The sequence below is a fragment of the Diabrotica virgifera genome, chromosome 5, assembly GCF_917563875.1.
Source record: "Diabrotica virgifera virgifera chromosome 5, PGI_DIABVI_V3a".
NCBI lineage: Eukaryota > Metazoa > Arthropoda > Insecta > Coleoptera > Chrysomelidae > Diabrotica > Diabrotica virgifera.
Genome location: NC_065447.1, coordinates 52883082 through 52910940, shown reverse-complemented (window position 1 = coordinate 52910940; position 27859 = coordinate 52883082). Strand labels below are relative to the sequence as shown.

The 27859-nt window shown below is 33.8% G+C and overlaps 1 protein-coding gene across 2 annotated transcripts; it reads right to left on the bottom strand.

Moving 5' to 3' along the window:
* Positions 1-331: 331 nt before the first annotated feature.
* On the bottom strand, positions 332-27859 carry LOC126885735 (uncharacterized). 2 transcript variants are annotated; one of them, XM_050652510.1, is made up of 5 exons: positions 27614-27859; positions 23261-23559; positions 12875-13082; positions 6509-6653; positions 332-588 (listed from the first exon to the last, which is right to left on the bottom strand). In XM_050652510.1, the coding sequence occupies exons 1-5, from the start codon at positions 27711-27713 to the stop codon at positions 399-401; spliced, it is 942 nt and encodes a 313-aa protein (XP_050508467.1). In that variant the 5' UTR covers positions 27714-27859; the 3' UTR covers positions 332-398. The 2 variants fall into 2 exon arrangements, with proteins under 2 accessions (XP_050508467.1, XP_050508468.1); XM_050652511.1 differs by lacking the exon at positions 27614-27859 and adding an exon at positions 24716-24830.

Below are 27859 nucleotides of genomic sequence, written 5' to 3'. Positions count from 1 at the left end.
ATTGGCCGAACTTAACATAAAAACTAGACTCACCATGCACAACTGTCAACCAAAATATAAGTACTAAGATATTTTGGACATATAACTAGACGATGAGAAGGCATGGAATGAATGATACTTGAAGGCAACGTAGAGGGCAGAAGATCTAGAGGAAGATCTCCATTACGATGGTCGGACCAAATAAAGGACATGACTGGTTACTCATTCTGCGAAGCAAAACAACACGCGCAGGAGAGAGAGAATTGGACAGAAATAGTCGAACGACTTACATGACGGCACTAGATCCTTACGAAGGAGAAAAGATAGAGGAGGAGGATACCTAATAAAACACTTTTAGATAGTATAACAATTTTATATATTTATTATTATTATAAAAAATGGGTACATAAAAAGTTATCTTAACACATTTCCTTTATTTTAAGTTTTCCAAGAATTAGATTTAAAGCTCCAATACTATCAACGTAATACTGTGGTTTATACTTCTCCTCATGTTTCCACTCATGAACGTCTTCTATTTTAGTAACTCCAGTTAATACAAGTAACTTTTGGAAACCACTATTTGTTGCAAATTGCATGTCTTCAGTTATCCTAAAAAATTAAGTAATGCTTGTAAGAAACGAATAGGTTGTAGCTTGTAAAAAAAAGAATAAAACAATCTGTGGAGTAGCAAATGAACTTAGTATTCCTAGGACTATAGTGTGGAAAGTGGATGGCAGTTGGAAAGATTAATGTAGATCAAGGTGTGCCTTATCTTGATGGAGAGGAGATAGAACGGGTATACCATTTTAAATACCTTAGCAGCTGGTTAAATGTAAATTGCTCGGATGAAGAGATAATTGTAGTAGTCTGTGAACTATGTTTGTTATTTCTCATATTAGTTACTGTCATCTGCTTATTATGTCATGTTTTTGCTGATTTCTTGTATAATAAAACCTAGTTTTAAAAGGTTTTGCAGTTTCGTTACAATTTAATATACAAGAAATATCAAATATGGATAAGCTACTACGACCAGACAGATTCGATGCAGATCCAAACTCTTCTATATCGCCTCAAGAATGGGTACATTGGAAAGCTACTTTTCAAAACTTTACTTCCTCTGTAGTTGATGTCTCAGAGGAGGATAAATTCAAACTACTAGTAAATTACGTGAGCAACAATATCTATGAACTTATCTTTGATTGTAAAAAGTATTCTGAAGCCAAAGGTATTCTCGAACCAGTTTTTGTTAAACCCAAAAATGAAATTTTTGCCCGACATATCCTAATGACTAAAAGACAAAAAGCTGGTGAAAATATAGATCAATACGTTCAACATCTTAAGGCGCTTTCCAAAGACTGTAATTTTCGAGCCGTTTCTGCAGACCAAAATAGAGAAGATTATATAAGAGACTCATTTATTAGTGGGATTCTTTCTAATGACATAAGACAACGTTTACTAGAAAACAACAGTATTACTCTGCAAGATGCCATACTGAAAGCCCAGTCTCTGGAGTCAGCTTCAAAACACTCTGAGGCTTATATCACTCCTGTACAAATTATTAATGCGATTTCATCCGAAACCAGAGAGCAAACTCATTATACTTCTGCTGCTGTGAAAAGTTGGAAATGTTACTTTTGTGGATCAACTGAAAGACATCCTAGTAGCCTATGCCCAGCTAGAGACAAAGTTTGCAAGAAATGCTCGAAAGTTGGACATTTTTCCAAGGTATGTAGGCTTCAGACCAATTTAGCGTAGGGTATGTACGTCCAATTTAGCGTCAGCTGCCGTTTTAGCTACTACTACATCTAGTTCGAATGTTAGAAATCTTGCTGCTGCCCCTCAATGCTTATCTAACAGTGTTAAGGCTGTATGACACTATGCATTTTCTTGTATCGTTTCTGATATCATTTCTGATATGTCAAAAAAATGCATAGTGTCATACACAGATACAAGAAACGATATCAGAAACGATACAAGAATTTGTGTCAGACACAGATTCTTGTACAAGAACTGCGCCAATTTCTGCGCAAAGAGCAAAAACGTAAAACCTGCTGGTAAAACATCTAAATGCTAAATGTCATGTCATAATGGCGGCTGAAAATGAGATCATATGATTTATATCTTGATGAATTTATTTGTTTTTGTAGGTATTATTTATAAATCTTTTATTGATACTTAATATACCGTTTCGTATGGACTACTGTTCTACTAATAACCATATATTTAGCTCCTAGTAAAGTTCAAACTATAACTTTGGGTTTCATGTTGCATAATTTTTTAATAGAGGAAAATACAATACATAGTTGCTAATTTGGATCAAACTGAAGATAATTCTAATGCAAATATTTTAGCACAAATATCAAAACAAAATAAAAAACACAAATAATCAACAGTCAACGTAAAAATTCTGGTTAACATTAAAATGTTATGTTCTTAAAAGTTTATAAAATCCTTAAAATCAGCTGTAGACGCAGTACTACCATACCAATATAACGTGGCATAGGGTGACAAACAAAATTTCGACCAATCACGTGCCGAATTTCATACAATTTTCGATACAAGAACTTGCATAGTGTCATACAGGGCACAAATGTACGTACAAGAAACGATACAAGAAAATGTATACAACTTCTGATATCAGAAACGATATTAAAAATGATACAAGAAAATGCATAGTGTCATACAGCCTTTACTAAAATAAAGGTGAATGGAAATACAGCTGAAAGTTTAATAGACACAGGTAGTTCTGAGTTATATATCAGTAAGAATTATGCATTGTCTATAAAAGTTAAACCATTTAGAAGTCATGCAAGCATACTAATGGCTTCAACAGCGCTCAGAATGACTATCTCTGGACATTGCTTTGTTAATTTAGAAATAAACGGATATTCCTATAAAAATGTCAAATTATCAATAATTCAAGATTTATGTGCTGCTGTAGTAATAGGTCACGACTTGCTTAAACAACATTCTTCTCTAGAAATTACTTAGTTATTGACCGTTATTGACAAGTGATTTAAGTTATTGACAAGTTATTGACCGTGTGGATAACATCTGTAGTTTGGCATACTTAAATATAGAGCCGCCCAAATTATTCTCCAATCTATCAAATGAGTGCAAACCAATAGCAACTAAATCAAGAAAATTTTCAACTGAAGATAGAAAATTCATAACTGACGAGATATAGAATCTCCTATTTAATGGAATCATAGAAGAAAGCAACTCTCCTTGGCGTGCACAAGTACTTATTACAAAAAGTGAAACTGGCAAAAAGCGAATGGTGGTAGATTATTAGCAAACGATTAATAAATTTACTTACTTAGATGCCTATCCTCTCCCAGATGTTGAAGATATTTTTAGAAAAGTAGCAAGATATTCTGTCTTCAGTACAATTGATCTTAAAAATGCGTACCATCAAATTCCAATCAAAAATGAAGAGAAACTATACACTGCTTTTGAAGTCAACGGCCAATTATATCAATTTTGCCGGATCCCTTTTGGGGTAACCAACAGAGTGGCCTGCTTTCAAAGGGTTATCGATGGTATTATTAAATCCGAAAATTTAAAAGGAGTATATGCCTATCTTGATGATATTACTGTTTGTGGATTAAATCAACAACAACATAATGAAAATCTTAATAAATTTATGGAAGTTTCGAAGAAATACAATTTAACAATAAATCAAAATAAAAGTTCTTATACACTAAATTTAATTAATCTTTTGGGTTATCAAATAGAGAATCAGACCTTAAAACCTGATCCTGAAAGACTTGAACCATTAAAGAAGTTACCTTTGCCAAACGATTCACAATCACTAAAGAGAGCTGTTGGAATGTTTGCACATTATTTCAAATTTATCCCACAATTTTCAGACAAGATACAAAAACTAGTCACATGCAGTACTTTTCCTTTAACAGAACAAGCAGCTGAAGCTTTTCAAATTCTTAAATCTGAAATTATTTCTTCAGCTGTTACTACAATTGATGACAAGATTCCTTTTGTTGTTGAATCTGATGCTTCAGATTTTTGTATTGCTGCTTCTCTTAGCCAAGGAGGAAGACCTGTTGCTTTCTTTTCAAGAACTTTATCAAAAAGTGAAAGAAGTCATTCATCAGTGGAAAAAGAGGCTTATGCAATAGTGGAAGCTCTTAGAACATGGAGAAATTTCTTGATAGGTAAACATTTTCGACTTATAACTGATCAAAAGTCTGTGTCTTTTATGTTCAATATGCGCCACACAAGTAAGATAAAAAATGAGAAGATTATCAGATGGCGCCTTGAACTATCATGTTACAGTTTCGATATTTAGTACAGACCAGGAGTTTAGAATGTAGTGCCAGATACTTTCTCACGAGTGTGCTGTTCAATAAATCCTCGACCAAGTCTATTTGAACTACATCAATCCTTGTGTCATCCAGGAATCACCAGAATGGTCCATTGGATAAAGACACGTAACTTACCATATACTATTAATGAAGTCCGTGAAATGACCAATCGCTGTCCTATCTGTGCAGAAATAAAACCAAAGTTTTTGAAAACTCAAGGAAGATTAATTAAAGCAACTTCGCCTTTTGAAAGATTGTCTTTGGATTTTAAAGGACCGCTTCCATCTAGATCTCTTAACAAATATATCCTAACAATTGTTGATGAATATTCTCGATTCCCCTTTATATATCCACGTCCAGATGTTTCAGCGAAAACTGTTGTGAAGTGCCTTACAAACTTATTCTCTTTATTTGGAATGCCTAGTTACATCCATTCAGATTAAGGGGGGCACTTATGTCTCAAGAAGTAAAAACGTTTCTCCATTCACAAGGAATACCGACAAGCCGAACAACATCGTATAATCCTGAAGGCAATGGCCAGACAGAAAGATATAATGGAATTATATGGAAAACTATTCTCTTGCTTTAAAATCTAAAAATTTAAAAACTGAACAGTGGGAAGAAGTAGTTGATATAGCTCTTCATTCAATTCGTTCTCTCTTGTGTACAGCTACAAACAGTACCCCTCATGAGCGAATGTTTCATCATTCTAGAAAAGCTTTAAATGGAATTGCACTTCCTTCATGGTTGATAACCCCCGGAAAAGTGTTTATGAAAAAGAATGTGAGGCACTCCAAATTTGACCCTCTTGTTGAAGAAGTGGAACTGATTGAAGCAAATCCGAACTATGCTGTTGTTAGACTTGAAGATGGCAAAGAAACAACAGTAGCTTTAAGACAACTTGCACCACGAGGAGATGCATCTCTACTTGACTGTGACAATGTTACTGGATCGGAGTCTGAGCTTTGTAATGAACAGTTTATCAAGGATCCACCAAGCCCTAGATTGAGTGATACATGTGAGGAAAATCCAAATATTTCTCTTGTTAACGTTCTGGAAAAGGGGGCATTGAAACTGATTTGAGGGAAGAAAATAAAGACATTTTTATTAGAAGAGGTACAAGGGAAAGAAACGCTCCTGCTTACCTTAAAGACTTTGTTGAAAAATAAAGCTGGGGTGAATGTAGTAGTCTGTGAACTGTTTGTTATTTCTCATATTAGTTACTGTCATCTGCTTATGTCATGTTTTTGCTGATTTCTTATATATTAAAACCTAGTTTAAAAAGGTTTTGCAGTTTCATTACAATAATAACCAGGATCAAAATATCACGTAAGGCTTTTATGACCTGGAAACCAGTCTTATGTAACCGAAGCCTGTCGATGAATATTCGCAAGAAGGTCCTGAAATTCTATGTGTGGACTATATTATTGTATGGTTGAGACGTGGACGTTAAAAACCACAATAATAAATAAATTAGAAGCATTAGAATTGTGGTTCTATCGACGAATCCTAAAGATATCGTGTGTTTCGCACACTTCCAATGTAGATGTTCTCCAAATGATGAATTCAGAATGTCTGCTCATAAACATCATAAATAAAGAGAAGAAAAACAGAATACTTCGGACATATAATTAGAGGACCTAAATACCATCTACTTCGTCTTATAATACAAGGAAAATTAGAGGGAAACAATGGATTGGTCGAAAGAAACTTTCATAGTTGCGTAATATTAGACAATGGTGTGGCTCTACAGTAGAAGAATTATTTCGCGCAGCAGCCGATAGAGGAAGGTTTCAGAAACTTATAAACATGATGGCGGCCAACGTCTGAGTACGGTCACGGCACCTAAAGAAAAACATAATACAAAATTGATCTATTTTTTGTACTATAGTGTGGATTATGGGAATGGTTTAGTTCCGAAAAACTAAAATCTATGTAAATTTTGGAATAGAGGATAAAAAATAGGAATAATATAATAGAATACTTTTTAAGCAGAACACAAAAATATACCTAAAGCTATAGTAAGTACGTACAAAAAGCGTTTAAAATTTAAAATATCTATGAAATCTGTATCTGTATCTACTCGTATACATGAAACAATTTCCAGTATTAGGAATGTTCTATCATCACCTATTTAGTACGTATTAAAATATTTTTCGCCAAGTTAAACATTATTTATAATTGATATATGAAATATTACTTACGAATCTCCTATGAATAAAACTCTTTTGGGATTTAGAAAATTAAACTGTTCCATTATAAAGTTAGTAAAATCTGATGATGGTTTAGCCATTTGAAGTGGTTTTCTGCCGCTTAGATCTTTCAAACTTTCAATAAAGTAATAGTTACCTAAAAAAGTACGATTAATTTTGTAAACTATTGATTATATAAAAAATATTTTTCGTTATATAGGGTGTTTCATTGGGAAAGTAACATACGTTAAATGTAGAAAGAGGACAATCTCAAAAATACCATACGTAATGAGTCTCACTCCATACTCCATTAATAATAAAGATACTGGGTGTTTTATCTATTTTGCCATTTTCTTATTTGGTTCGTAACTTTTTAACCACACTGTATATTTATTTTATATTTGGCAGACAAAAATACCCTCTAAGGGCCGGTTGTTCGAACGCTAATCAACATTGATCACTATCAAATATTTAATTACTGTCACAACTGTCAATGTCAACTTTGGTTGGGTTGCTGAAAACATAGTTAATTATAATTATGAGGTTAGTTAGTCAATTAACATAACAATTATTAACATAATTGATTAAATAATTTCATAATTGTCATCAATAATTATGTTTTCGGCAACCCAACCAAAGTTGACATTGACAGTTGTGACAGTAATTAAGTTTTTGATAGTGATCAATGTGGATTAGCGTTCGAACAACCGGCCCTTAGGTGTACAATAAATTAATTTATTTACAATTGTAAAAAATCCAGGCCCGGATTAAAAAACATTGGAAAAATTTTCCGACCCAAAAACAACACCCTGTACTGGTAAAATTTTGAATTCCAATTCTGAAATAATGTGAATTGCGAAAGTTCTAAGTAGAAAAAAAATTAAATACAACTTACAACTTGTTAACCGCACTGTATATTTATTTTATATTTAACACGCGAATATTCTTTTAGGTGTACAATCAATTAATTTATTTACAATTATAAAAAACCAGGTCCGGATTAAAAAATATTGTAAAAATGTTCCGACCCAAAAAAACACCCTGTATATTATTCTTTTTAATAGATTTTGCATTTGAAAAGATGATGAAAAAGTAAATTTAGTGGTATACCTTGAATTTTCGACAAAATGATATTTCTAGTAAAATTTTTAATTTGAATTCTGAAATTATGTCAATTGCGAGAGCTCTAAGTAGAAAAAAATTAAAATGCGACTTAATTTTAGTTAATACCTTTATTTAATCTAAATTGGTAACATTTCAGTGTTTTTTTATTATGTGTGGCAAATAGTTTATGGCGAATATTCATCTTTAAATAATGAATAAATTATAAAGGGTCAATAAAGAATACATCACTTTAATCAACAAAGTATCTAAAAATTATAACAAAACAGCGAAGATTTGCAGCATAATAACTATTCAAAATTACCACCATCAAAAATTATTGTTATGTGTGCATATGTTAATATCTTACCAATTTAGATTAAATACTGGTATTAAATAAAATTAAGTCATATTTTAATTTATTTTACTTTGAGCTTTGCAATGCACATAATTTTAGAATTCAAATTCAAAATTTTACCAGAAAAATCATTTTGCCGAAAATTCAAAGTATACCATTAAATTTAGTTTTTCATCCTCTTTTCAACTGAAAAAGCCATTTTAAAAAAATTTAATGTAGGGTGTTGTTTTTGGGTAGGAAAATTTTTCCAATATTTTTTAATCCGGACCTGGATTTTTTACAATTCTAAATAAATTAATTTATTGTACACCTTAAATGATATGTGCGTGCCAAATATAAAATAAATATACAGTGTGGTTAAAAAGTTATGAACCAATTAAGAAAATGGCAAAATAGATAAAACACTATCTTTGTTATTAATGGAGTAAGACACATTAAGTATGGTATTTTTGAGACCGCCTAAGTGTCCTCTTTCTACAGTTAACGTATGTTACTTTCCGAATGAAACACCCTGTATATCTTCATTAAAGGACATCGCACACATCTTATGGAAAATATAATGTCACTCAAATTCAATAAAATTTATACGAATAGATTCGTTTTAAATTAACGGTCAAATCTTATCATTGCGCCAACTCTTAATTATGATTAATTACGGCGTAAATTGCAATTAAAGTTTATCGAAATCACATTTTTGGAGTCAGTAAAACTGTCAGTTACAATCACTATTGCTCTGGGTGCTATTCAAAAGAGCTTAAACCCCGCTGGACCTAAGCGGATTAGTGAAACTAATCCGCTGATTTATGGAGTACCGACAATTTGGGTATTATAAAATATTTTTTCTCTCTCTAACTTATGTACGTATCCATTTGATTTCAGATTTATTTATATCAATTTCTGCTCTTATTATTGAAACGATTTCTAACGATTGGTGATATATCTCTTGCTATTTTGACCACACGTGTCCTGCTTATGTGGTTATTCCATTCTTTTTCCTTTTTATTGTTTATTCATTTATACATTGTACGTTACATTTTCTTCTAAGGTCTTCACTTCTCTTTCGATCTCTCAGCGTATTTCATGTAATTCTTCTCAGTAGGTACCTACTCTCATTTCTACCGTTTCTAGTGGTCTTTATGTTGTGGCTGTATTGAGACTTGTTTCTGATGCATATGTCATTATTGGTCTAAAGGTACGATTCCGACATCGACAGCAGGTGGTAGACGTCAACTGCAAGCGGCAGTTTTAGTTGTTGTTACCATGACATCTATTTACTTTCTGTAGTTAATTTCTTACTTCTTTGTCCAGATCTCCTTAGCTAGACAGTGTAATTCCAAGGTGTTTTATTTCCATTACTTATTCAATAGTGACGCCATCAATTTAAATTTTACATTTGATTGGTTCTTTACTGATGACTATAATTTTCGTTTTCTGAGATGCAATTGTCATAGTGAATTCTTTTGCTTTTATGTTAAAGCTGTGGACTAATCTTTGCAGACTATCTTCATCTGGGGCTATCACTATTGCGCCGTCTGCGTAACAGAGTATTTTTACTTCTTTGTTTCCCATTCTGAATCCTCTACCTTTGTTAAGGCTTTGGATGATTTCATCCATGATTATATTAAAGAGCATAGGGCTCAACGAGTCCGCCTGTCTTATTCGGCTGCCTACATCTCTCTAACCTAAGTAAAAAATTAAGCCAGTTTTGGCTTCGCATTGCAACTGAATAAAAATGGTAATATACATTTTATTTTATATTAGTATTACTCCTATAGAGCAACTAGGTCCATTTTCCGTTGGAACTTTACCAAGCTGTAGACGGGGTTGTGAATTGCAACTTTTTAGAATTCCCTCTTGTCTTCAATGCAGCATCCACCTGGCTTGCAATTTTTAGAAGCCATGGAGGTGTCACCAGGAAAATGGCCCAAAAAGTTTTTCAATTAAAAATCTTTTAAAAATATTTTTTTAAATATTTTACAAATATTTTTATTAGGTTGAAAACTTAGACTTTCATTTAGCAGATGCCGCTACGCACCTACTACCTTCACGTCAGTTGCAATGGGGGGACTAATAAATGTCGAAAATTTTTACCTGGAGTAGAGATAGCAGCCTATGCATTCTCTGAAGAGCCTCTAACAAGAGGTGAAATCGTCGATAAAGGTGCTGGTTTGCGCTCTCTAACCTAAGTAAACATTAAGACAGTTTTGGCTTCGCATTGCAACTGAATAAAAATGGTATACATTTTTATTTTATATTAGTATTACTCCTATAGATTAAACAGGTCCAGTTTCCGTTGGAACTTTACCAAGCTGTAGACGGGGTTGTGAATTGAAACTTTTTAGAATTCCCTCTTGTCTTCAATACAGCATATATCTGGCTTGCAATTTTTAGAAGCCATGGAGGTGTCACCAGGAAAAGGGTCCAAAAGTTTTTCAATTAAAAATCTTTTAAAAATATTTTTTTAAATATTTTACAAATATTTTTATTAGGTTGAAAAACTTACGACTTTCAAAAAATTTACGTTTTTGGCAATGGGGAAGGGGAAAGGGGGTAAAGGGTTAAAATTGTGCTGAGCCTTATTTTTAATCTGAGTCTAATGAGTTAAAAAAATGAATTTTGAAAAAAAATTGATGTCTATAAAATGGGGAAAATGCTCAAAACCCCAAAATCCCCTAAAGACGCACCCTAAAATTTTGAAGATGATGCACCTTACGAAAAAATCTTTAAAAAATTATAAACATCTATAGCTTTTGATAAAATACACAAAAAAATTAGACCTGTAGTCATCTCCAAAAAAAAATTATACGGTTTTTTCCAAAAGAAAAAATTAAAATGCATTTTGAGGTTACGAGTCTATAAAAAATAGACGTGTTTTGTAAAAGCCTCAACAATGCGTGTGAATTTTTTGAAATTTTTAAATTAATTGCGTCCCACCTAAAAAAATAAATACGAAAAAATGACATTCTTGATGATGGGGCGATGGGGGATAGGGGAGGGGTCTGGAGAGTTTAAATTGATCTCTTATTTCTTTATCATATAGAACAGCGATTCTCAATCTGTGGTACATGTACCACTGGTGGTACATTTCATTACTTGCGGTGGTACAAAAACACAAAAAAAAATTAAAATAGTAGTACATACTTAGTAAGTCTTCATAATACTCTATAAAAATACAGGGTGTAACAAAAATACAGGTCATAAATTAAATCACATATTCTAGGATCATAAATAGTTCGATTTTACCTTAGTACAAATGGGCACATAAAAAAAGTTACAGCCCTTTGAATTTACAAAATAAAAATCGATTTTTTCCAATATATCGAAAACTATTTAAGTTTTCTCATTGAAAACGGAGATATTAGAATCTTAAAAAAATTATAGTGAAATTTGTGCACCCCATAAAAAATAAAAATTTTATGGGGGTTTTGTTCCTTTAAACCCCTCCCCCCCAAACTTATGTGTACGTTCCAGTTAAATTATGAGTAGTAATTGCACAAGAGCTCTAAAATTATTGAATTTTTCCCGAGTGTCACTTTGACAGTTTTAATTATTAATTTAATAATGACAGTTTTAATTATTTTTATTATTAATTATTAAAAATTATTTCAAAGTGTCACGAGGGCAAAAATTATCGAGTGCAATTTGTTGCGATTATTTCATGAATAAAACTGTTCAAAACCAAAATTTTATTGTAATTTATTTATGTAAGTACAAGTTAGTACAATTAAACACAGTTGTTATAAATATTTCACGGTTGAAAGTCATCACTTTTATAATTTTTAAAACATTAATTGTCATTAATGTAACTGAATCTATTTTTTCGTAGCAACTAAGGGCATCTGACGTAATATACTTGACGACGGGAAATTATCAAAAATTATCGATTTAATTTAGATTTCTGTAGCTTTCTATTGGTCAGAATCTCCTATGAATGAATTAATAATCATTGTGGCACCATTATTAAACACGATGTTTTTAAAACTTTTTTGCCTCTTAGTAATTTTTCGAAAAGCTAGTTTTTATCGAGATATTTTGAATATTTTGTCAAATCCACCGCATATTTGTATACGGTTAAATACGATTATTATATTATAGAGGCCCGATAATAATATGAAAATTTATTTATAAATTACAGATTGAGATATATTTTTAACCATATTAAAAAAGAAGCCACATCTCGATAAAAGGTGCCTTATCGGAAAAATACTATGAGGCAAAAAAGTTTTAAAAACGCTGTATTCAACTAGTGGTACCGCAATAATAGTTTAATTGGAACGTACACAAACATTTGGGGGTGTTTAAAGGCACAAAACCTCCATAAAATTGTTATGTAAACATATTAAAAAACAAGCCGCATCTCGATTAAAACTGGTTTATCAAAAAAATACTAAGAGGCAAAAAGTTTCAAAAACATTGTGTTTAACTAATGGTACCACAATAATAATTTAATTGGAACGTACATAAAAGTTTGGGGAGTTTAAGGGAACAAAAACCCCATAAAATTTTTATGGGTGCACAAATTTCACTATAATTTCCTGCCATAGTAATGCCACATGTCCATTTTCATTAAAAAATCTCCAATAGTTTTCGATATATCAGAAAAAATCGAGTTTCATTTTGTAATTTCAGAGGGCTGTAACTTTTTTTGTGTGCATATTTGTACCAGGGTAAGTTAGGTTCAATCGAACTATTTTTGTTTCCAGAATATGTGATTTAATTTATGACCTGTATTTTTATTACACCCTGTATACATATGTGGTACCAAAAATAATAAAAAGAACTGTAGGTGGTACATGACTCAAAAAGTTTGAGAACCGCTGATATAGAACATAAGAATATGAAAAAAAATCTAAATTTTGCGAGTGAGGGCATTTTGCATTTATCTTAATGGGCGGTACCCTTTAATATTAACCCCTTACCTAATACTGATCCATATTGAGGAAAAGGTACTGATTTATCACTAGCGCCAATGATAAAATAACAGTCGCTTCTTCTTAGATACATTAATGCTTTTTGAAGTTTCATCATACTTAAATTGATATCGTAGTCAATAATTACTGCTCCTATTTCTTTGTCGTCTTCAAGTTGTTTTGAAACCTCGGAAATAGTTTCACCGACAGGATGTGGCTAAATGCAACAAAAATATTAAAATTATTTATGTATAAGGCTTATGTAAATAGAAATATAGAAGATACTGTTATTCCTATAGATTTAGATAATAAAAATTTATTAAGTGTGGTGAATACATAAAGGAAAATATATCATTTTTTTTTAATTATAATAGCGTATTATAGGATTGAGATAAAGTAATTAAAGTAAATGAGACACCCTGTATATTTTTGCAGCTTTTAAAAAACTTATTATTCCTAGACATAAGCCAAGACATGTGCACATGCTTTATTGATTTCTAAAAAGGATTTGAAAAGGTTTAACATGACAATCGCAGCTCCGAGTTCCGCAGAGGCTAAAATAAAGATACCGGCCAAGGCGCAGAAATCAAATAAAGGAAGTCCTACGAAAAAACCAAAAGCACCCAAACCGAAAACTGCCAAGGTTGCTGCAAGTTCACCAAAAGCTAGAAAGGCTGCTCCTAACTGGAGAAGTAATTGGACTAATGAATATCTTCGAATTATTACAAACAAATGACCCTTTTTAGGGCTACAATTAATATCTTAAAACTGAAAAACTCCGAGAGCAGCGGCATCAGAGTAATTTCAAACCTCTATTAGAACCAGAAAGTCAAAATAAGAGTTGTGGATCAAATGCCGGAAGAAATAGACATTCTTCGAGGGATGTAAGACAGGGCTATGTATTGTCACCACTGCTATTTCCGCGGAAGCTGTATGTGCTTTCTGTGATGTGTGAAGCTATAGATGGGCGAGCTATATGTATCAAGAAAGAACAAAAGTTCCATCTCATACCTAGAGAGAAGTTCAAAATTTTACGGCCTATCCAAGGTACATAAGGCAGGATTACCACTGCAGCCAATTGTTAAATCCATCTGATCTCCTCTACAAGCACTGACAAAGTTTCTGGCTGAACAGCTACAACCATACGCGGAGGAAGCGGATTCTTACGTCAAGAACGCGAGCCACTTTATCGAGCATATAAAAGATGTGATTCTTGAGCCGGGACATTTGCTAGTCAGCTTCGATGTAGTCTCACTTTTTACTAATGTTCCTGTGGATAAATCACTGGATATAAGCAAAAAGTATCCAATACCACAGGATACTCTAAACCTAACCAAACACTGCTTAAATAATAAATATTTCATCTAAAGGGAACAAAGATAACAACAAGCTGAAGGAACACCGATGGGTTCCCCACTGCTACCAGTGGTGGTAGCGAACTTTTTTATGCAACAAATAGAACAGCGAGCAATAGAAACAGCTGAATACAAACCAAAACTTTGGCTTAGATACGTGAATGACACTTTAATTATCTGGACTTACGGAGAAGAAAAACTAAAGGCATTTTTAGAACACATCAACAATATTCACCATAAAATTCAGTTTACCATGGAACTGGAAGAAAACAATCACATACCATTCTTAGATGTGTAAATAATAAAGAAACAAGACGGACACATAGGCAGTACAGTGTATCGTAAACCGACACATACCGACAGATATCTACATGCTGCTTCACATTACCATCCTGCACAATTACATTCAGTCATCAAAACCTTAATTACAAGATCAGAAAGACTGACAGACCAAGAAGATAAAAATGAATAAATGCATAATGTGAAAACAGCGTTAAGAAAAAACGACTTCTCAACATATAGGTATCATCGAAAAAGCTCAAAATGCTCGAAGATGAATTAAGGACTCAACAGAAGACTAAAAACCGATTGGCAAAACGATTTTGCCATAGGTGAAGGGTACAACGGAGAAAATATGGAGAGTGCTTAGAAAACACAAATTAGAAGCGACATTTAACACGGACTGAAAAATCTAGTCCATTTTACCAACAGCAAAAACCAAAATATCATTAGAAAATCATAGAGTATACGAAATTCCGTGTGGCGATTGTGAAAAGTCGTACATTGGACAGACCAACTGAAAAATCCATGTGAGACGAGAAGAACATCGAAATGCCATCGAAAGGACAGAAACCACGTCATCCCTTGCACAACATGTCAACAAATACAGGACATGCAATAAACCTGAACCAAACTACGATGTTAGCTAACATAGAAATCAAAAGAAAACGGACAATCGACAGAATAGAAAAAAAAAACCAACAGTCTAAATCAAAGAAATGATGCTCAAATACTTTCTACAACATGGAAAACAGTAGTGAAGAAAAAGATCAAACCACACATGGACGCGTACTGCGTACCGGCGTACCCATCATCGCTCCTGCCCCTCCAACCTACACACAAGAATCTACAGGTCGAGCAAGTCTCGTAAATTTCACGATTGCGAGCCACGCTTCACGCAACCGTGTTTGCGTACTTGTGTTTCGAGTTGCGTGGTCGTGCGGAGTTATATTTACCAATTCGCGCAATCGTACTTGAGACGCTGTGTCAGGTTCAGGCTTCAGGTGAGGTGTTTGAAAATTTGTGTAACTTGATTCTGTGGTTAAACTTTTGTTTTATTTTTTTTTTCGCAGAAAATTTTTAGATGAAGTAATTGTATGATGAAGATAACACAGAAAATACAAGAGGGCAGCATACTTTGCAAAACAACTGTTACAATTTGAAATCAACAAGTTGTTGTCTTGCAGGTAAAAAAAGTGACTTTTTAAAAAAATTATATCTTGGAAACTAAAAATTATTTTTATTTATAATTGAAACATGTAAAAGTATAGTACTCTCAAAAAAATTTCAGCCAAAAATATTCATTTTTGTAGAGTTGACTGCAATTTTTCGACAACAGCCCTTTTTTGCGGTGAGCAGCATAACAAGTCCAGTCTCATCTGAAATCAAAGTTTCTTGTAGTTTATACCTCTGGCTAGTGAATGAACAAAGGATTTTTTATTAGATGAGGTCATTTTTGTTTTATAAAAAAAAACTACTTTAAAAATGAGAAAAATTGGGGTCAAAAATGTGTTACTTATGTAAAATCTTCAAATTTCATTTTTTTTAATTCCTTCGTTCATATTCTAGCCAGAGGTATAAACTACAAGAAACTTTTTGATTTCAGATGAGACTGGACTTAGTTATGCTGCCAACGCAAAAAAAAACTTAAACTCTACAAAAATGAATATTTTTGGCTGAAACTTTTTTTGATACTACCTTAAGTACTATACTTTTACATGTTCCAATTATAAATAAAAATAAATTTTAGTTTTCGAGATATATTTTTTTTAAAAAGTCACTTTTTTTACCCACAAGACCTGTAACCCCTTAAAAAAATGTTTCGAAGAATATGTTTGATGGCCAAGATGCATACATATATTTAGAAGGAAAGTTCCTGATTTCTGTAGTATAATACATAATACCAAAGAGGAAGTAGCCCTAAGCGCCGGACTCCACTTGCGATTTGTAGTTGTGAAGATTGAACACATTCTTTCAAATAGAAGTCAATCCATGATTATTTAGTCACAAATGGATTGACTTGTATTTGAAACAATGTGTTCAATCTTCCTGATTACAAATCGCAAGTGGAGTGCGGCGGTAATAACACCAAAATATCCCAGGAAAATCCTGTGTCAGCATTTTAAACATTACCTGAATGTCTTATTGGAACATTCCATGAATGTCCACGAATGTTCTCTGGACATTCAAAATATATTTTGTAGACATTCCCTGGATATACCAGAAATACAGTGATGAGCGCTCTAATAACCGGCAAAATAGCACAAAAGATGTATTAAGTAGTGAGATAAAAAGACATGAAACTAGTCGAGCTGGGAAATTTAGCGATATTAACTTATACATTTAGATTGTATTGATTGTGTACCACCTTCAGACGTATCAGACGAGTTTGGAAACTACCACTGTCACAGTGACAGTTTTAGTTGACATACTCCTCCGATATGTGTAAAGGTGGGATCAATATAACGTAAATTTAAAGGTTAATTTCGCTAAATTTCCCAGCTCGACTAGTTTCATTTCTTTTTATCTCACAACTAAATATGTTGCCCATATTTTGCCGGTTATTAGGGCACTCATCACTGTACATCCTTGCTGATGTGACAATACCTCCTATCTGTTTTTTCATGAGTTTTGTATGAGAGATGGAAAAACATGTTTTAAGGTCACCTCCTGTGTTCATATGTAAGTTTTGACTTGTTTTGTAGTTCATAGATAGTTTAATTTACTACAAAACAAATATCATATGAAAACAGGAGGTGACCCTAAGACAAGTTTTTAGTCTCTCTTACAAAACTCATGAAAAAAAACAGATAGGATGTATTATTACATCACTGACGATATGTGGCCATACCAAATAATACATCCTTGATAAATATAAACATTTTTATTGAACAAAATCTTTTCATACATTTTTTAATGCAATTTACTGATATTCCTAAATATTTCAAAAAAATGTGTCACATTTGCTTTGTAAACCTTTCTTTTGCTTTTCGTAGCCACATATTCCATTTCCTTCCTGGTTTTTTGTAGACCACTTCTCTCAGCTGATTCTAAAAAAAAAATAAAATAAATGGTAATTTTTCTATCCTTTACAATTAACAATCAGAAGAAATATTATTTACAGATAATGATATGCATAATAATAATAGGTTTGTTTTAGCATCAGTTTCAAACAGATTGAAATCATCAGCGAATAGTGGACCAGCGTGAGTAGAGGGGATCGCACTGGTGACTGTATTATGTTCTTTTACCGACCAACTGTTTGCTGACGGTTTTTGACTAGTTTGACTGTTTGCTAGAATAAACCTAATAATAATGAATATTTTGTATTTTGACAATGACATCTGATGTGGAAGTCAAAACATTAATAAAATTATTTTTTCAAGTTAACTTTCACATGCGCGTCTTAAAATTGTACTTTTAATACTTATATCATAAATAACTATTAAAACTATCTTAAGAGGAAACAGTATCGATCAACAGGTAGCGAAAAGGTGTTCCAAGATTGCGGCTGTAATTTTGAATATTTTTTCGAGATATTTGGCACACATATTCTTAATATAATAAAGAATGGTGGTACAGAGCCCAATTTGAAAAATATATTAATATGTGGAAATTACTTTGTAATTAAATACAATATAAAAAAACGAGCTTGTACCGCCATTAAGAAGAACAAAAAAATACACTTTCTTCAAATACAACTTTTTTATCTGATTTTGTGTTATTTTGGAACTACTAAAATTTTTTATTTCATTAGTAGTTCCAAAATTACACAAAATCTAGGCATCGGATAAAAAAGTTTATTTGAAGAAAGTGTATTTTTTTGTTCTTCTTAATGGCGGTACAGGCTCGTTTTTTAAATATTGTATAATTACAGAGTAATTTCCACATATTAATATATTTTTCAAATTGGGCTCTGTACCGCCATTCTTTATTATTTTACGAATACGTGTGCCAAATACCTCGAAAAAATATTCAAAATTACAGTGGCAATCTTGGAACACGTTTTGGCTACCTGTTGATCGCTACTGTATTAACTTAAAACATTGTAATTTGCTAAACCAGTATATTTTACTCTACTACTACTCTACTAGCTACCTCATTTTCCACTGTTTCTAAAGACTTGTTTACATGGGTAGAGTTTTGAGGAGAGTAGAGTAGCGGTAGTACTCCACCAAAAATGGCTTGATACCATTCACATGAGGAGAGTACAAGTATAGTACTGATGCTAGTATAGTGAAACCGATTTTTGTATTTTTAAACACTCTTGATTATAAGTGCACCTTAAATTCTTAATTTTTTGCTTAAGCTCGTTTACTCCAAAGCCTCCTTTGTAGGGTGGAGCGAAAAATTCAATTTTCGAAATTTGAAGTGGGGTAGTGTGCAAAAGTTGTCTATCGGTATACAAAATAACGTGTTAAAAGCACAAATAAATTAAAAATATTTCAGAGGTTCCCCGAACGTTTCGAATTTTACAATAATAAGGTATATTACATATACGGTATTTTTATGGTTTACAACATCAATTTGATTCTCCCCCGTCAACAGTCAACAAGTGTATGAGTTCTGGGAAATTACTTGCGCGCGGGTCTATGTCTGTAGCACGTGATATCACATCACAAGTTTCAGAAGACTGGGTCAGTACGTGTTAAGTTACGGTATCGAGCGCGTCGCTTTGTTTTGTTTTCTGTGTTACGTATTTGGATTTTGTGTATTTTGTTATTAATCGCGCCATGCCAACAACAAGAAAAGAGACCTTTTGTGCAGTATTTGGAGCGTCAAAAAAACTAAATGAACTAATGTTACAGACTTATAGTGATGTAATGAGACATTTTTTATGGATTAGATTTCAGTTAAAACAAACTTCTGAAAAGGAACCAAATGTTTCTGAAATAATAGCACTAGTGACAACAGATCTGGAAGGACTTTGGACCAAAGCTTCGTTACCTGTTTTGTCACACAAAAGGATTACCGATATGTTAAACGGATATTATAAGAAATATCAAAATTTGAAGAAACCATTAAAAAGCAGAAAAACAACTGCCATGTCACAAAAACTAAAAAGCTTTCAAGACCATGCTAGTAGTACCTTTTTTGATATTACTTCATGTAAATATGCCGATTTTGCTTTATGCAAGTGTAAAATAAGAGTTCCCTTAACAGAGAGGACTTTTTCATTAGACCAGCGAAGCCAACGTAAAATGTCAATTAGTTCCATAGATAAAATTGAAAGTAAAAAAATAGAAAAGAAATGGCAAGGAAATTAAAAGATAGACCTAAAATTACCGAAGAACCAAGACAAACAGAAACTGTCATACAAGATGTTACTTTACGAGAATCCGATTCTTCTGATAGTGTTTCACAAACGTTAGGATCAAATTACCAATCGATTGCTTCAAGTTCCCAGTCATGTGAAAATATTGGACAAATGAGAATTTCCTTGCCAAAATTGGCGAAAGCGTGTGACAGAACAGGTGTCTCTGACAGAGCTGCAGCAATAATAGCTACTGCAGTTTTAGAGGATTTTGAAAATAGTTACTCCACGCGATACTTCTAAAATAATCGATAGAAGTAAAATACGTCGTGCTAGAAAAAGGAAGAGAACTGATTATGAGAGCACAAGTAAGGAAGTGATAACGGGCTTATTTTTTGACGGTCGAAAAGAGACAAAACACTGTCGCAATGTATGAAGGGAAACAAACTTTATAGAAACACCGTCGTTGAAGAAGATGTTGTATTAGTGTCAGAACCGAGCTCCAAGTTTATAGGACATTGTGACGCCAAAGTCTGGAACTGCATCTCATATTAAACAAGCAATCGTAAAGTTCTTAGAGACAAAGGTGGACTTTTCCCATTTAAATGCGGATGTGACGGAACACTTGTGAACACTGGAAATAAAAATGATGCCATAAGACTGATGGAACTATATCTTAAACGCCCCGTTCAGTGGTTGATCTGCCTTTTTCACGCAAATGAATTACCCCTAAGGCACTTACTTCAAAAGTTAGATGGACCTTCAACAGGACCTAGCGGATATTCTGGTACCATTGGAAAAGCTTTAGAAACCTGTGAAAATTTGCCAGTTGTGTCATTTAATCCAATACAGTGTGGAAACTTTCCACTGCTTGTTCCTGATGATCTAAGTACCGATCAAAAATATTTGTGGGATATATGCCAAACTGTTACTTCTGGCATTTGCACGGAGAGCAATTATTGCAATTATCCCATTCCCGTTGGCTAACAGCTGCAAATAGGATCCTTAGACTTTATATATCCTCAAATGAAATCTCAAGTAATCTTCAAATTCTAAGCGAATACGTACTAAAGGTGTACGCAACTTTATGGTTCCATATTAAGCTAAAGCCGTCATGTAAGGACGGTCCTCGTCATCTGTTGAATATGATTAGATGGTCCAGAAATTTTGACAATAAACTTTTGGAAATTATTGATCCCGTCATTCAGAGAAATGGTTTCTGTGCTCATCCAGAAAATCTGTTACTTACGATGGTAACAGATGAAACCAAGTCCATAAGGGAGCTAGGTTATCGTCGTCTCTTGAAAATTCGTCAGCAAAATCAGAATAATCAATATATACGATTTTTTACTATTCCAAAAATTAATTTTCATGCCACAGACTTTGTGGAACTCATCGATTGGCAATCTTGCAGGCTGACAGAACCTCCATTACTAGCTAATATTTCTAACAAAGACATTTTAGCTATGATAGAAGTGCCAGATCAAATGGAAATTGTTAAATATCCATGTAATACTCAAGCAGTTGAACGATGTGTCAGACTGGTTACCGAAGCTTCTATGGCGGTCTGTGGGGAGGACAACAGGGATGGATTTATCAAGATTAGACTCACGACAACAGATGCCGCATTTTAATACAAAACGTGAGTACTCACTAGACACTACATAATACCATATTTACATTATGAGTTAGGGGGTAAAAAGAATTTTTGGGGGTGGAGGGCGGTGGCGGAGGGGGGTTGTGGTGGAACTCGTTTAGCAGCCACCTCCTCATGGTGAGTTCTGGGTTGTATTTTAATGCTAAAATATAAAATACAAGCGAAGAGCTGCTATTAATGTATACAACGTTATAGGCAAATTTCAAGTCCCGGGGGGAACCTCTAAATTACAACACAGGGGGTTGATTTTTTTTCCCTATAATATACTACCTAATAGACAACTTTTGGGTACTAGCCAATTTCAAAAAAAGAAATATGAAAAATATCGGTCAACTTCGCTCCACCCTACTCCTTTGCCATTCTTTCGACGATTTCATCCTCCGCAGCTTGCTGCAAACTTTTATTTCTGTAGTATACACTACCTAAATTCCATAAACACTGGTATTCGCCGTATTATAGCTCTACAAGTTTTAAAGTTTCATCTTCGGTGAACTTCATTTTCACTATTTACACAAAACACAATTCCAGCCAGAATGACAGCGCCCCCATGTACTCTCCTACCTACTCTATTCTGCCATAATTGAGCGTGTTCCATGGGTAGAGTGTGCAGCCGAGTAGACATTTTGGCAGTAGTGGTGGTCATAGAGTAGTTACTTTGCCATAGGTTGCTAGTCACTCTACTTTAACTCCAACTATACACTCTACCAGCTATTCTACTGTGCTGAGCATTTTTACAGGTAGAGTTACTCTACTCTATCAAGTACTTGCATCATTACTCTACCCGTGTAAACAAGTCTTAAATCTACTGAATGAAAATCTACTTAATCTTAATCTACTCTTAATGAAAAATGTCTAAAATCATTTACCCACCTAGTATTATTGTAGAATTTAAGACAGTCCAGTGCCTTATAAATAATTTCAATATGAATATTTTTTCCTTTAATTCTCCTTTGATACCACTCCATTTTAGATTTTGGGGAACTTATTTCATTGTGTTTATAGCCCATATTTATTGAAGGAACCCAATCTGGAGATTGTTATTATCGATTAAGTCGGCTGGTTTTCCTATTTTCCTATAAGATTAAAATGTTAACATCTTCAAAAATCGTTACTGTTGTAATTGTAACTTACCAGATATAAAATGATTACAGCAGACAGGACAGGAAAATTTTCATTTCGCTAGTAAAACCTGTACATTGTATTGCATTTAACCATTGTTGTCTCTCAGATACCTTATTTAGTTCAGTTTAAAAGTGAACTTTATCTTGACTTTATCACAATTACTTTGCATTTCACACTTCAAAACACAACACCAATGAAGCATATTATCTTTCTAAATTAATACTTCCAGAGAAAATGTTAAATTAATCTTTGTACAACACAAAATTACAAAGAAATACAACTAAAATTATCTAAAACTCATGAAGAACAGATAGAATAAGATTTATCTTTTACACCCAGTAGCCATACTGAGAATAGTATATTATTATCAGTAGAATCCATAGTAGAAACGATTACATTTAAATTTGGTAAATATAACTCCGCACGACCACGCAACTGGAAACACAAGTGCGCAAACACGGTTGCGTGAAGCGTGGCTCGCAATCGTGAAATTTACGAGACTTGCTCGACCTGTAGATTCTTGTAACCTACACAGGCCACAGCGCCAATAACAAGAGCCAGGAACTTCAAGCAGCAGCAAGAAGCGGAACTACCTGACTTGACAATGGCAATGTCAAAATAATGGTTTTTCTAGAAACCAGAGCATATATGTTTTTTTATTTTCTTTTCTATTTTTTAGTTAACTATGCACAAATTAAACAAATTATTAAATTTTAAATGATGCTTACCGGATTTTGCGCAACTTTAAATCCAGCCTTTTTCAACTCCTCTTGCAATTCAGTGGAACCCAGTACAAACGCAGTTTTCTCAAAACCTAGTTTATGTAGTACAGTTATATACGCCGTAATGGGATTTACAATATCCTTTGAACCTATACTAAATTTATGGTTTTGAAGAAGTTTGTAGATAGTGTCTGTAGATATCGTACCATTATTGGTGACGAAAGAGACAGTTTTGCCTATTGTTTTAAGACTCTGTACGCATTCGGCAGTTCCTGGAAGCGGCTTATATCCCACCCATATTACACCTAAAAAATATTTATACCTAATTATTGAGATTTTAATAGAGATGGGGAATTGGAACTTGAAATATGTAGTATTATAATATAGGGTGTGTGAAAAGAAGCAGGACACTACACTCGAATATTTCGCGAATTGAACATCGGATCGAAAAACTGAAAAGTACGTGTTCAATGTTTTTCAAAAATCTATCGAATGACATCAAAAGCGACTCCCCCCCACTCCACCCCTGGAGGTGAGGTGGAGGGACACTTTAAAATCTTATATAGGAACTACCATTTTTTATGGCATATTTGGAATTCCTATGCAAAAATAAATAACTTTTACTCAAGACATTGTTCGGAATTATTGATAGATGGTACTATAATCTAAAAAAAACTATTTATCTGTAAACCGTAAGAAAATTATGGAAACGGCCTAAATTAAAAAATTAAAACACGTGTTCAATATTTTGCAAAAATCTATTGACTGGCACCAAACAACACCCCTGCCCTATCTCCCTACATGAAAAAGAAAAACATCAAAAAAGCAGCCCTCATCGTACTGAATGAAGAAAAATGTATAGCAAATCACAGAATCACACAAACACAGAATCACATAACACACAGAATTATTTCACAAATACACATAATAATCAGAATTCGATATATCACAGAGCATAAAAACATCCACCCTCATACCTTTCCGGTCATAGCTGGCTGTAGCCTACAACCATCCTAAGCAAAGTACAATTTTATGTTGACTGTAATGTGAATTATTGTTCTTAATATATCTTTACAACGATTTCCGGGGTGGAAATCGAAACGTTAAGTATTTTAAGTAAAATATAAAATTGCCTTTACAACCAAACTGTCGCTACTCCTATTCCTATTTAAACATAACATTTAAATAAATCAATTTCGTAATTATATATTATTTGATATAGGCCATTCCACAAACATACGACTGTCTTGGATTATGGCGACAACGAATATTTTAGTGTGCAACATAAGAAGTGCGAAAGTAAATGGCTCTAATAATTGTTCCAATAAACAGCAATGTATTTTGCAAACTACTTTCGTTCTTCATAATTTGCACAGTAAAATATTCGTTGTCGAGCTAATCCACAACAGTCGTATGTTCGTGGAATGGGGTATATATTAAAATAGTTATTTTAAAACTTACCATCCATATCGGACAAAATACAGTCAAACGAATCAAAGAAACATTTCTGCTCCGCTCTTGAAGCACATGCTAGATTTTTATTTCCCATAAAATCGCACATTTTGTGTTGAGTTAGACAGACAAAGTGATCGCGCGATTTAGTACAAACAATCCTTGATATAATAATAGCTATAGTATGCTAACCACATCGCTAACGTAAACCTGGATAACAAAGATATGAACCCACCCTTATTAGCTGAATTTGAAAAACGGATTAGTCACTTGAATGAGTCAATATTAAAATTCCGCAAACAGAAATCCGCAATATATCAGATGTTCCTGTTGTGACATACTAGAAAAAACTAGTGTATTTACCATCCCAAGTCAACTTACAGCCAAAGAAAATAAAACCCCCAAAGTCTAGAGTAAAATCCAAATCTAGAACGAACTAACAGATAAAATACAAGTTAGAAAAGGCCTAAGACAAAGACATGCTTGCCCTGTGGTCTGTTTACTTACATTACATTAAAAAAATATATGAGAGAGTCAGGAGTAGGTATATATTCGTCCAGGAAATACATAATCCAAAACAACAGATCCAAAACAACATAACAAGTTTTACAGAAGCTAGTTTTCAAAAGAAACAAAAAAGAGCAACAGCATTCCCAGATCCAACAGCAGCATATGAAACTGTTTCGAGAAATTTATATAATATAAACGGTCCCGTATTATGCCATGCAGAAAGATAGTTAATCTCATTGACAACATACTGACAAACAGAACCTTCCAGGTAATAATGGGGAAGAAGACGAGTAGACAGATGAAACTTAATAATGGCTTTTCACAGGGTTCTAATCATGCCCATGTACTTTTCAGCCTCTATATTGCTGACATGCCTGCAACCGAATCTCGGAAGTTTGAATATGCTGACAACTGATATACCTATAGATTTCACTCTCACAGATTACCTATCCATACTCAGCCAATACTTTAAGAAATGGAGATTACAACCAAGTACAAAAAAACTATACTGAAGTATCAGCTTTTGATCTTAACAACAGGCTGGTAAACACAGAATTACGAGTGTATTTTAATAACAAACTGTTAAAACACTATATGTATATACCCAAAATACCTTGGGGTTACTCTAGACAGAACACTCACATTCGGAGAGCAACTAAAGAATATAGCAACAAAACTAAAAACGCAATAGAGACTCTGCAATACTACATATGGGTGTTCGTAGCATCAACTTTTAGATCCTCTGCTCTTGGCCTGATTTATCCCGTGGCAGTGGCAGAATAATGTACACCAGTGTGGTTAAATAGCAGGCATACCCACCTGGTCGATACTCCGCTAAAGCGTGCTGTGCGTTTGATAATAGGCACAATTCTGCCCACCCTTAGTATCGTAGCACTACCCAACCTACGCCGTGAATATGCATTGGTTACAGAATACAACAAAATTATGGATAGTCGTCAATTTCTAGTGCACAACGACATCCCCGACATTCTTGGAAACCATCTCCGATCCAGTGTACCTCCCCTAAAATCTGCTCAAGCGCTGCAGCAATCCAATTTTGACTTAAATGCCCAATGGAAAGAACAATGGAAAAGAAAGAGAGTGATCCACATTACTATAATAGTCTACCGGACATCATTGGAAGTAATCTTGAAAGAAGCTCTTAAGGGTGAAACAGCTAGAATAAAGGTAAATGGAGTTTCCATCAACAACATTAGATATGCGGATGACCCTGTTATCTTGTGTCACTCTAATAGCGGAGTTTAGACAATATTACGGTCTAACAATAAACGTCAAGAAGACAAAATTTATGAAAATATCGAAAACTCAAAAAAATAACTAGAACCTTTTCATAAACGGATCGTATGTCGAACGGGTCGGCCAATATGCATACCTATATTGTAACAATGATCAACTCCACAGGTGATTACTTCCAGGAGATCAAAATCAGAATCGAAAAGATTAGAGCAAATTTTAACAAAATGAGAAAAGTGCTCTGCACAAGAGATTTGAAGCTGAGCTAAGAGTTAGGTTGGCTAGGTACTACGTTTTCTCGACTTTGTTTTATGGAATGGAAGCTTGGACCTTGAATGCGGCATTAATAAAAAAACTAGAAGCATTCGAGCTATGAGTGTACAGAAGAATTCTGAAAATATTGTGGACAGAACACGTCACAAACAAAGAGGTTCTGAGAAAGATGAATAAAGAAATGGAAATCTTAAATACCATCAAAACAAGGAAATTAAAATATCTCGGACATATTACCCGTGGAGAGAGATACAACTAGCTCCAATTGATTATGCAGGGAAAGATTCAAGGAAAAGAAGCATTGGGAGACGCAGAATATCGTGGCTGTGCAACCTGAGAGAATGGTACGGATATACATCAAATAAACTTTTCAGAGCAGCCTCCAAAGTCTCTAAAGTCCGACTGGCTATGATGATTGCCGACCTCCGTCGCGGAGATGGCACTTAAAGAAGACGACCGGACATCATAGACAAACCTGGCGAATTTGAACGTCCCCTTAAGATTTGGACAGCCTTAATCGAATCAGAACAAACAGTTGAAGTTGGGCCGATTTCCTCTACAGATGGGGAAAACTTCCCTTGCCTTCTTGTGACTGCGGCGCTGCAAGAGAGACGGTCAGGCACGTAGTACAGGACTACCAACGCAGCGCATACACAGGCGACCTTACAGACGTTGTACTGACAACCGAAGGGTCAATAGAATATTATATGAAAAAAACTGGACATCTGCGTATGTAAGCCACACGCTAAATAAAAAAATAAACAACCCAAAAAAATTTAAAAACACATATAGACCAACATAAAAAGCAACTTCAATTTCCTAGTATTCTAAATGTATGCGACATGTTAAAATAGTTATTTTAAAACTTACCATCCATATCGGACAAAATGCAGTCGAACGAATCAAAGAAACATTTCTGCTCCGCTCTTGAAGCACAAGCTAAATTTTTAATTCCCATAAAATCGCACATTTTGTGTTGATTTAGATAGACAGATTGATCGCGCGATTTAGTACAAACAATCCTTGATATAATAATAGCTAGTATGCTAACCACATCGCAAACGTAAACCTGGAAATTGATAACTGCTTATCAGGAAGTTGAGTAAAACTTAAAAG